General features: G+C 41.2%; 1 protein-coding gene across 1 annotated transcript in view; it reads right to left on the reverse strand.

The window, feature by feature from the left end:
- Positions 1 to 1,438: 1,438 nt before the first annotated feature.
- The window catches only part of bmp1a (bone morphogenetic protein 1a), a 49,308-nt gene continuing 38,583 nt past the window's right edge, over positions 1,439 to 12,163 (reverse strand). The window contains exons 14-20 of the mRNA XM_012863281.3: positions 11,321 to 11,481; positions 9,453 to 9,633; positions 9,219 to 9,344; positions 8,991 to 9,118; positions 7,333 to 7,546; positions 6,985 to 7,235; positions 1,439 to 2,876 (exon numbers count right to left, since the gene is read on the reverse strand). Of these exons, the coding sequence (XP_012718735.1) occupies positions 2,742 to 2,876; positions 6,985 to 7,235; positions 7,333 to 7,546; positions 8,991 to 9,118; positions 9,219 to 9,344; positions 9,453 to 9,633; positions 11,321 to 11,481 (1,196 nt within the window). The 3' untranslated portion in view covers positions 1,439 to 2,741. The remainder of the gene's footprint in view (positions 2,877 to 6,984; positions 7,236 to 7,332; positions 7,547 to 8,990; positions 9,119 to 9,218; positions 9,345 to 9,452; positions 9,634 to 11,320; positions 11,482 to 12,163) is intronic.

The following is a 12,163-nucleotide window of genomic DNA, read 5'->3' on the forward strand; positions in this document are numbered from 1 at the left end:
CTGCACACTCATCGTGCAACACTTCACTGCTGCACACTCATCGTGCAATACTTCACTGCTGCACCATGTTTGGAGAAAGACTTTTTTTTTTGCAAACATGGGGAAATTAAGCAAGTTTTGTAAAACTTCAAGTCTTGTTACATCGATGATGTATATAGTGCATGTGTATTGCGTTAAAGGGGCTGAGACTTTGTGCAACTGCATTTGGATACAGTAAGTTATTTACTCATTTAATACTTTGATCGTCTGACTATCTGGAGCAGTAAGTTCACTGCTCTATTCAGTCTGGGTGCCACCAAAAACTCGATTATTTGATTAATTATAAGACAGAGCCAAAATCACTCAAATCACACAGAGATGACTGAATTCTATTCAGTGCAGACTGAGCCACTGCATAACGTAACATGATGAGATCAAGTAACTATTACATCATTGGGTCTTTATGAAACTCATATAAATGTTGTAACGGTGGCTTCCAAGTGCAGCGTAAATTACAATGTTCAACCAAAAACTATTCTGTGAAAATCTGGTTTAGCAGGAGATCACAAGGTATGTGTCAGATATGTGAGGCTCAAACATTATTTACTTTAAACTGCATTTCCTATTGCAGAACGGAAATACACAATAGCGTGAAGGGGATATTACTTCAGACGTAATTGTCTTTATTTTCTTTGGCCCTACTTAATGATTGCCTGAACATACTGAGCTTAAAGGTTAATGCTTTGGGTATTCAATACACACTCCAAGTGTTTCTAAGAGTTCAAATAATTTGCTAGCCAAAATAATCTACAAACAGGTCAGCCAGTCCATCTCTTGGAACCACTTCAAGCGTTTCGGTTAGCGTGAATCTTCATTAGGGCAGACAGAGCATCTGCATAACATGGCATTAGACCATCAGAGAATTGCTATATACATTTGTTTAGAATTTATGGACATTTTGTTGAAGTGGTAGGTGAGAAAAGAGTTTGTTAAAACATGAAATAATTTGAATCAAAATGGCGGTTTTGATCGTTGTATGCCATTGAGATGAAAGGCAGATGCACAATAGTGTGACAAGGGATAATAGAGTAAAGAAAAAGTACTTCTCTTTTTTCTGCGAAGTGACAAGCTCCAACTGAAAAACAAATCCTAAATGATAAAAGAGATATTTTTACTTCAGTCATGTTGTGCGTTTGCTGGGGGCTAGGTTCACGTTTAAGTTCTGCTGCCTTCTAAACACATCCTTGATTGACTACATTCAAAGCAAGTCAGCTCACTTCCAGGATATCCTAAAATAGCTCAAAGCAGGTGCTCTCGTCCAAGCTATTCCTGTGAAACAAGGTTCAGACAGAAAAAAAAAAATGCCTCAGACAGAAGCAAGGTTTTTTTAGACATGGCGTCGAATGACAAACAGAGAAAGTTAGTGAGCAACCACATATATTAAACAAAGAGAAGCAGCTATACATTAGAAGGCATTTATAGGATCCTTTCCACTTTTACATTATATGTGTAACAATAAATACCTCGGCTCATTTGGTCATCGAGAAATGTTTCATTGTACCAAAGCAAAGGCAAGTTTTTCTTGAGAGAATGTACTTTACATCAGAACTGCAAAACAACACTGAAACATAAAGTCATATCTTTATTTCACCCCATGTTGCAGGGCACACACAATGTTCAAGTATGCCCGAGGAACTAGATGGAGCAATTAAAAAAAAAAAAAGAAAAAAAAAAAGAATAAGAGATAAAATGCATTTAAAAATAAGTGAACTGGCATTGCATTTCACAAAGTTGTAGAAGCTCATGATTTTGGAACAATTCACTGTAAAGTGCTGACTGGTTCGAGCTGAGAAAAAGCACATGTTCCCTTGGAAAAAAAATTAAAAATAAATCAAACATTACTTTATACACGGAGGTACAGAAACAGCCAGTCATCAGGGAAGTAAGTACCAACCAGAAGACATGGACCTCATTTCATTTATTAGTCCTTTAATAAGGTAACTGCTTCCCTAATTTCCTTGTTAATGGTAACAACGAGAATCTTGCCACTGGCTGCCAGGACAATGCCAAATACAGATGCTGGTGTTGCCACTGTACAGCTCTCCTTCACTCCTTGTAATTACATGCAATTGGCTGACATACAGTTTCAAAAATCTCAAGTCAAGTCCTTTTGATCCTCTTATGGACAGGAATCCGTGCACCGTAGGCACGAGAGTGTGAGGAGAGGAGAGCAATAACCGAGGAGTGCAGGAGATGTCCCCATACTCCTCCTCCTGTTCCTCTCCACCCCCCTGCATGTGGTGGGCTGGCCTGACAAAAGCAGGGATCTGTCCAGCTGATGCCCGCCTTCCTACAGGTCCTGAGAATCCGCTGTTTTCCTCTTTGCCTCTCAGTAGGAGGCATTTTTTTAAAAAACAAAAAAGTAGAAGAAGAATAGAACAAAAAAAAAACATTTTTGGAGGGGAGTGGGTCAATACATTTTCCCCTACTTGTCTGCCTAAAGTGGATGTTCGTCCTCTCACACCAATCCTAACCGTAAAAAGGTAAAAACAAGGTGTACTGTAGAATGGCTTTACTCCTCACAGTCTGTGGGGGGAGCTAGAGCCCCTGGGTGCTGAGGTGCGGTTGGTGGTCTTGCGGCTGTTCTGTCGAGTCTGATTCGTCTTGGTGGCCGAAGGTGTCCGAGCGACAGGCTGGCGCCTCCCCCGGGGGCCCCTCCTTTTGCCCCTTTGCCCTGCACGGCCCCTTCCGGCCCCCGCTGGTCACTTGCGTGAGTGCAGTGTGTCCTGGAACTTGGTGCTGGTGTAGCGGACGTGAAAACCTTTCTTGTTGATCGTGTCATCAGAGTGGAACTTGATGACAATGGAGTCGCCGGCCGAGTAGATCTCCTCTGGGGGCTGTCAGGAAGGAGCAAAACAACAGAGTCACTGGTGGCGTTCTGCTAGTTTGCACCAATTAAGACTCAAACCTTCTGTCGTACTGAAGCTGAGGTCAAACTCATGATGATCAATTATCTTGTACAAATACATTTTGTTAGGTTACAACCACAAATTTAATGTGTTGGGTTTTTTTTGGGAGTTTTAGTGATGGACCAACACAAAAGAGGGCATAATTGTGAAGCAAAAGGGAGCTGATACGCTTCTTTTCAAGTCTTGGCAAAATAATAGAAAAATATAAACATCTGAGAAGTATAGGGTGCATGCATGTGCGGTCCTCTTTACCCCGATGCCTTGAAATAAAATCCAGTGCATCAAACTGCCTATAGACGTCACCTCAATGTCGGTATAAATAGCTCTGAAAGCCTCAGATGTTTGTAATAGAACAATAGTGAACAAACGCCATCACAATGACCAAGGAACACAGTAGGCAGCTCAGGGATTAAGGTATAGAGAAGTTAGAGCAGAGATATGTTCTAAAACAAAATCCCAAGCCTTGAAGTTCTCAGAGAGCCTTGTCTGGGTAAACAGAGAGGCTGTTCAACACAAGCAACGATCAGAGAAGTAGCCACGAGGTCCATGGTAACTCTGCAGGGGATGCAGAGATCAGGAGAATTTGCCGTGAAGGGCACACTTCAAAACATGCAACAAAAAGCTGTTCATTGGCAAAAGAGAGAAGAATTTAACTTTTGTACCTAAAAAGGAAAGCTGTGTGGGCAAGACCTAACATTGTAAATCACCTCATGCTCATGGTGAGCATTGTGGTGTCGGCATCATATTTTTCTTCAGCACATGAAAGCTGGACAGAGTTGATGGAAAGATAGAGACAGCTCAATGCTGGATGGAAACTTGTTAGATGCCAAGAATGACTTGGCAAAAAGTCTGGGGTAAAAGTTCGACTTCAAGCAGGACAGCTAACCTGAATATACAGCTAGAATGACAGCGTAATGGTTTAGAGCAAAAGCATATTCATGTGTAGGAATGGCCCAGTCCAATATTAAACCTAAATCCAATTGAGGCTCTGTGGAAAGTCTTGAAAACTGATGATCTCCCTCAAATATGATTTGAGCTAATTTGCAAAGAAGAATGGCCCAAAGCTTCAGTTACTAGAGAAAATTGTTACAACTGGGATGGCGGCAAAAGGTGGTTCTAGAAAGCACTGAAGTCTCGGATTGTAATTTGACAATATGGGAGAAAGCCTAACGTGTATGAAGCCTTTTGCAAGAGACCAAAAGCTGGTTCTCGCTGCGTTATTCTGAGTCACAAACTGGCTGATACTGATGGTAAGCAAACAGCTCCATGATTATATCCAGGTGCATCGCTCTGTACAGTTTTAAGCCAAACTATACAACACACACACGCACACCCACACAAACCACTTCATATGTTTAAACACCTTTTTTTGCTGTATTACATCTGCCAAACCGTTTCTATTTGGCTGGAACAAAAGGACAATTAACTGCTTTACACGAGGGCTAAAATATTCAGTGCGAACGTCCTCTTTTGTCAGAAAACTACATTATAATTAAATGAAAACATCACTTTGAAAAAATAATTAGCCTGTTGAGCCGCAGAGCGCTGCAACGCCAGAGCCGCTGAAGTTCCTGCAGCCAAATGTAAGAACACCAGGCTGCTGATTAAAGCTGCCAATCAACGCGAACAATGCAGTGTATCTACAACGGCCCACAACTCCCTGGAAAGGAATTTAAGAGACGAGGGGAAAAGAACCCAGAAATTTTATTGTGAAACCAGAGCCTTTGTTAAATTACTGAGAAGGGCCTTTCGGCTAAAAGTAAGCCTCCTGCCATCGTAATGAGTTTTCATCACACTCCTGATGGAATGGTGTCATTTCATTTCTACCTGCTTTATAAAAGGAAACTTGATTGAAGAGCTGCTCCCCAGTGTACTGATGGAGTTATGCCCACCCCCCACCCACCCTGGCACATAATTCATACGAACAGGCGTGAGTAAGAGGCCGTTTTTTTATTATAAAAAAAAAAAAAAAGTGTGTAAATTAAATCAAGCTGTTCTTTGACCTGAGGAAATTAGTGTTTCTTTTCCCTGCTGGTTTCATTGTTCGCGACTCCCGCTGGGATATCTGCTTTAGCTTATTGTGTAGTATTCACAATGTTACACCAGGGACCACGATGGTCCGTCAACACCGGAGAAGTAGGCGCTTGTGCCGACACACAGTGCCTTGCAAAACTATTTAAACTCCATGAACTTTTTCCACTTTCGTACATTAAAATTTCAATGTGGTTTGATTTAGTGACACAAATCACAACAAACAGCATCACGGAGACCAAAGAATGCAGCAGACAGCTAAGGGATATGGTTTTGAAGTTTAAAGCAAAAATAATAGATATTAGATCATTAATGATGTTCATCATCAGAAAATGAAAAGAGTGTGGCAGCTAAACAGACAGGCTGGGCAAGGGGAGCCTGTCAAGCAGCAGTCAAGAAGCTCACGGTACCAGCTGGGGAGCTGCAGGGAGCCTTTTGAACAGAATATAATGTCATTGTTTCACAAAATGAAAAATAGTTTCTGAATATATAGTGTGAATATGACACTGCTGAATATATAAAGTCCTGAACCTTTTACTAGATGGGAGTGGAGAAAAAAAAAGAATGTGTCCAGGGTCAGGGGAGTCTGGAGCAATGGCACTGGCTTTCTTATCAGAAGGTGCCAATGTTCATCAGAGAGGGCAGCTGTGATCCAATAACGCGTTTCGCTGACCTCCCCACCCGCTGCAGGTTCTTCCTGTTCTCCTGAGAGCAGCTGGAGTACCACACAGCACAGCAATACACAAGAAAGCTCTTCATCACTAACCGATCGAAGGTCGTGAGCAGCCGGTGAGCGAGGAGAATGAGCTTTAACCTCCTGAGGAAATAAAGTCTTTGTTGGGCTTTGGCCACCTGGTGTGTTCCAGGTGAGGTCCGCAAAGATGTGGACATCCAGGAACTTGTAGCTATCAACTCTCTCAACCTCCTTGTCATGTATCGAGGTGTGTGTGTGTGTGTGTGTGTGTGTGTGTGTGGGGGTTTTTTTTAGCACCAGTGTCACTTGCTGGACCTCCTCTCTGGAGGCCGACTCAATATATCATCAGAAATCAGACCTACAAGAGAGGCGTCGTCAACAACCTTGAATGTGGTTCCCAGATTTATGGGAACGCTCTCTATAAAGCTGGTCTTTATGGAGGAGTGGCAAGAAGAAAGCTGTTCCAGAAAGAAAGTCATGAGTCATGAAGCCATGAGCCATGTACACAGCAAGTGCGTGGAAAACGGTGCTCTGGTCAGCTCAGGCCAAAATATTTGGCTTACATGCATGGTGAAAAACTGACATGGTGCCAGCTTCATTTTCTGAGATGCTTTTCTTGAGTAGAAACAGGGAAGCTGGTCAGAGTTGATGGGAAAAAAATGGATAAACGGAATTAAATACAGGTCAATTCTGGAGGAAAGCCTATTAAAAGCTGCAAAATGCTTAAGACTGAAGCAGGGGTTGATTAACCTTAAACATACATCTGGAGCAACGACAGAAGGTTTAGATCACTTTGAAGCATCCTGAAAAGGGCTATACAAATAAACTCGCTTTGCCTAGATCAGAGCATATTCGGGTGTTAGAATGGTCTAGTTAAAGTCCAGGCAGTGAGAGTCTGTGGGAAGACTTAAAAATTGCTGTTTATAGATGATCTCTATGCAACTGGACAGAGATTTATCTGTTTTACAAAAAAATGGGCAAAAAAATTCTGTTAATAGATGTGAAAAAAATAGAGACACACCCCTAAAGAATTGCTGTTGCAATTACAACACTTTCAGGGAGGCTGCATACAAATGTGCTACACGCTTTTCAATTGAGAAAAATTAGCAAAACTACGCATTTAAAAAATGTTTCAGCGTCACAATTATGAACTATGTGTTGGTTTTTCTTATAAAATATCATCAAAATTCAAGTTTGTGCAGAAGTTTAAGAGGTGTAAATACCTGCACAAATTGAAAAAAATGCACACATCTTAAGAACGATAAGTCTTCACTGTTGTAATAATGCTGGTTGACAGCGAATTGTCTTTACCCCTGAGCCGCAGTAACGTCCCAGTCTGGGAGACTTGGTGTCCGCTCCGTCAAAGAGCTCCATGTAGTCGTAGCCGCAGTCGGCCTCCTCCTCAATCTCAAAGGTCTGGAAGATGAGCTCGACTCCATAGCCTTTCTCTGCGGAAATCACCCACTGACAGTCGGAGGCTCCAGGATAGTTATTGTCCCCGAACTGGGCGTGGGAAAACAGGTCCTTGGTTTTGACTTCCGCCTTTAGACGACCTCCACACTCTAGGCAGAAAGGTAGAGACAAGTTAAAGGTTGATTCAAACAAAAAGACAGAAGGCTTGTTGGGGTTCAAAAAAGGATTCCTCAGCTTGAGATTTACCTGCTGAATGAGAAGCCTCAAAGCCTTTTTTCTGCACAGAGTTGTCAGAGAAGAAGCGAATGAACAGCTTGTTGCCACTCGATATGATGGGTGGCGGTTTCTTGGAGCCACAGAAGCGACCCAAGGAGGTGGCTTTTGCATCTCGCCCGTCGTATATCTCTATGTGGTCATACGCACATTCCAGGTGGGCCTCCATGTCAATCTCATTAAAGGCCTGCCATAAAACACAATTAGTATGATTAGATTAAATTGATGGGTACTGAGACTCTTATTATTGTGTGAATGCTAGCATTCAGTGTTGAGATCCCCCCTGCTGCTGACATTTTTTTCCACAGATTTTTTTTTAACCTGTAACTATTTTGGGTATCCTTTGCCATTTTCTCCCATTAAAATATGAGTGGTGTCTATGACTTCAGCTACTTTGAACTTGTAAGCATTTTAAGAGATTAGATTTATCTAAATAATTTCCTATAGAAATGAACAGGAAAAGTGACTTTCTTACACTTTCAGGTAGAAAACTCAGTTCAGATCTGTCACTGCTTTTTTTTTTAAAAAAACACAGTTAAGCTAGCTAGCTAAACTAGCCAATCTAAAATTAGCATTTGATTAAAGCAAGCAGGGAAGATGCGTTTAGCACAGTGGTTTGTAATAGCTCATTTAAGCTGACACAGGAGTGTACAAAGTGAAAACGGGGGACCTTGGAATATTTTGTGTGGCCCCCGACCACAAATTTTGTCCAAATTTGGCCCTCCAATAGAGCCAATAGACACTATTATGATTTTTTTTTACGACGAAATACTCAATGACAAATTTATATCTTGTTAAATGGTAAAATGTTAGGTACAACACAAGGTGTTTTCTTTTATTGGTAATTTTTTTCACTTCCATTTCAATATAACTTTAAAAATAAACTTTGGTTCTCCCATGTATTAAACTTGGCAAAATACAGCGAGGATTTTCAATTGAACTTTGTGACTTTGGACAAAAAAAATTGGACAGCACTGATCTAAGGCGTTAACCTTAGATTGTCTAAAGTTAGCTAATAAGCTAATGTTAGGCTATTAATGTTGAGTTTTCATCTAAAGACATATTGTAAACCTATTTTCTTCTACACAGCTCTTCCAAAAGTTTTGATTTACAATTTTTCTGCAAATTTACAGTTCAGCAATTGTTTTTTTCCCCCTCAGTGCAGCTTCTTGAGCAGGACATCCCACCATATTAACATTCACACCATATTCATTAAATTAATAATTTTTTTCAAGTTCTACATTCATTTTGTGGTAATTTCGTATTCTCTCCTCTTGAAAAAAGGAGAGAATACTAGAGAGAATACTCGAATACACCTACTTCGATAGGTGTTTTGGAATAGATTTTTGGGAAATAAAAAAATAATAACATATTTAATATTTTAAGAAGCATTTTGTGTTTGCTTAATATCTACAGCTGAAAAAACAACAACAAAAATGCTGAAAATGTCAGAAGGGGGAGCCACACATCATCAGTAGAAATACCAGAACAGATTCTAACAGGAGCTCAGTAAACACAGATGTCCTGTGGTTATATTAAGCACTTCAATTACACATACAAGTGGCACACAAATAAACACACAAACAGTGAGCAATGACATTAGGATGGCAGCAGGAAGAAGCGGCACGTACTATTTTGATGCGGTGGCCTGGAGTGGTGGTGAGTGCCCAGGTGCAGGCTTTCTTGCTGGGGTATTTATCCGGCCAGTTAGGGCTGGTAATAATGCCACTCACACTATTTACAGTGTGGTCGCAGCCAGCTGTAAAATTAAGGAGATGGTATTTATGTATCAAATTTTTTTTAATACAAGACTGTATCTATGCTCTCTCTGTATGAGACAATAATCCGTGGAAGAATACCTTCTTTACAGTCGTGTTTGTTCTCATGCAGCACAAAGCCGCTCCTGCACTGACAGCTGTAGCTCCCAAAGGTGTTGACACACTCATGCTGGCAGCCGCCATTCTCCTTAGAGCACTCATCTTTGTCTGCAGCAAGCGAAAAAAAAAAAATGTCACACATGAACTTCCGCATGTTGAATACGATCAGATCATAACTACCAGCGACAGACACACATGGATCTTGAGAGGACTTGCCTGAAAAGAACTGGGCTTTGAAGCCCTTTTTGGAGACCGTGTTGTCCGATTTGAACTCTATGCGCATGTTGTTGTACTGAGAGGTTATAGCTTCGGGTTTTTCTGTTCCACAGAACTTCCCGTGCAGCCTTGAGTCTGCCGAGAGCCCGCTGCGTACCTCTACGTAGTCGTACTTACAAACCTGAGCAGAGAAACAAGGCACGTGAAAAGCTAAGGGGAGGTTTGCTTGGTTCCAGTTAAAGTTGTGCTCAAAATGATAGCAGACCAACAGCACCAACAAGATCAATCGCTGTTTTTGATACAAAGTGTATTTCTATCTGCCAAATAATTTACTGGTAGGTGTAGTAGAGAAATAGAAAACCAATCCAAGAGCCATAACATGCATGCTGTTAATTCTGTATATTGAAATCATTACTTTAAAATACAAGTGTCCTTATGTAAAGGTCGAAGGCGGCAAATGTTGTGTATGCTGATTATAGTGCTGCCCTTTATGATAAACTTTGTAAAGTGGATCCTTCCAGATGTTGCTCAGAGGAACACAAAAAGAAGTCCTAAAATGACTGCCAAAGCTTTAAAATGGAAAACAAAACCAGGAGGATGCATAACAAGGACTCCTCCTGTGCTCCTGTGATCAGCTCCAGGGTGGTCAAAGGCCTATAGTTGCCTTTTAAGACGTTAACAATTATGGGTTGAAGATGATACAGTTTCCCAAAGGACAGACTGTCTGGTCTGAAGAGAATGAGATCAACCCTCTATGATTTTATTCACTTTTTAAAGGGTTTGCAGCACTAGTGGCCTACATTCACAGCAAACGCTGTCAGGAAATGGGCAGAGAAGGAACACGCAGCAAAGGATGAGATTTGGATTGGAAACACAGTTGGCTGCTTCGAGGACAAATAGCCTCCACGGATGAAATGCCCACTCTAATGTTACACCATCTGCTTCCCCAACAATGTTCTTTTTGGGTCTGTGGTGAATTTGTCAGACAACCCCCCCAAAAGATCAAACTCAAGCTAAAGTACACTGTGAATGTTAGTGGCTTAGGCATCATGGTACAGGGGATCTTTCTCATGCTATGGTTTAGGACCTGTTTATCATATTTCAGGGATCAGTTTGAATACATCCAAGTACTTGCAGGGTCATGTTGTGTTACGATGAAGAGGAAATGTCAATGAAATGCACGTTTCAACAAGACTACGAACCCAAACATGGCAGTAAATGAGCTGCATCTTGGTTCCAGTCCAGTCAGATTTAGACCATGACAATAGCAGCGAGCCCAATCTTTACACTTTAATCCAATAGAAAATTTGAGGGGTGACATAAAACATGCAGTTTCTGAAACAAAAACCAAGAAATGAAGAGTAATTCTGTAATGTAGTCCAATGGATCTGGGCTGGAATAACTGGTCACAGGAGCCAGAAGTTGGTCGACACAATGCAACACAGATGTGAGACTGTTTTAAAAGTTTCTATACCACTAAATGTTGGTTCAAGGAGTCAATCTTCAAGTGCTTTTCATTTTATACAGTAAAGGTTTCAGTCTAAAAAGTAAAAAGCAGACACTGCTACATTTTTTTTTCCCGTTTTTGTTCCTTTTGCCCTACTATGAAGAGATTTTTATAAACTTTCATGTTTTGACTGTGAACAGAATGGGCAGTGTTCTCAATCCTTTTATGCGTATGGAAATAAAAGCTATTGTAATGGTTTTGGACTTTACTCAGACGTTTTAAACACATTCCCGTTGCTTTGAACACCACTTTATAAAACACTGGCAGAAGGGGAAGAACATTATCTGCTGTCAGAGTGGACAGGTGAGAGAGCACAGAACAAACCCACCCCGTATCGACCGATAAAAACCCCGGTTCTCACGTCATTGCCCTCAGTCTCGAAGACGTCAAAGAGCAGAGTGATGCGGTACTGCGTGGGGGCAACCAGCTGCCAGATGCAGTTCTTGTTGGGGGGATACTCTCTGGGCCACCCTGGGCTGGTGATCGAGCCGTTCAGCTTGGTAATGAAGCCTCCACAGGCGGCTGGACACGACGCAACATATGGGAGGAGAGACGGACAAACGGTAAGACTCAGAAGCAGTAGTGTGGACAAAAACATTAATCTTCCTGTAATAATTTTAACCAGCTTTCTGTCAGTTCCACAATACACGACGGTAATAGCAGCAGCACAGCAGCACCTCTCCTGACAGTTCCTGACAGAAATTAATGTGCAATGTTGATCCTTAGCAACTGGAGCAAAGGCTGTGTTGACACATGGAGTTATTGCATGTGCACAGTGGGGAATGCTGGAATCATAAAAGCAACACTACAAAACTATTTTTACCAGCCTGCACAGACGTAAGACTCTCCATTCTGATTCATTTTACTTTTTCACTACATGTAAGCAGAAGGCTAAACATAAAGTATTATTTTGTGATGTAATGAGCAGGATTTCCACTGTTAATACATTCTTCAACAGAAGTCGGGTCTTTGTTAGGATGCAAATAATCTGCGGTAGTTATTTTCAAAGTAGCAGTGTGTTTAATATGCAGCCATTTTACACTGCCTTGCGGTAACTGGTTATTGGATTTTATAAGAATGTGATGTGATAGACCGACACAAAGTTGCACATAATTGTGAAGAGGAAGAAAAAGGGTACGTGATTTCTTGACTGTTTTTTTTATTAATAAAAACATCTGAGATGTGTGATTTGACATCTTTACTC

Source organism: Fundulus heteroclitus, chromosome 12 (assembly GCF_011125445.2).
Source record: "Fundulus heteroclitus isolate FHET01 chromosome 12, MU-UCD_Fhet_4.1, whole genome shotgun sequence".
Classification (NCBI taxonomy): Eukaryota; Metazoa; Chordata; class Actinopteri; order Cyprinodontiformes; family Fundulidae; genus Fundulus; species Fundulus heteroclitus.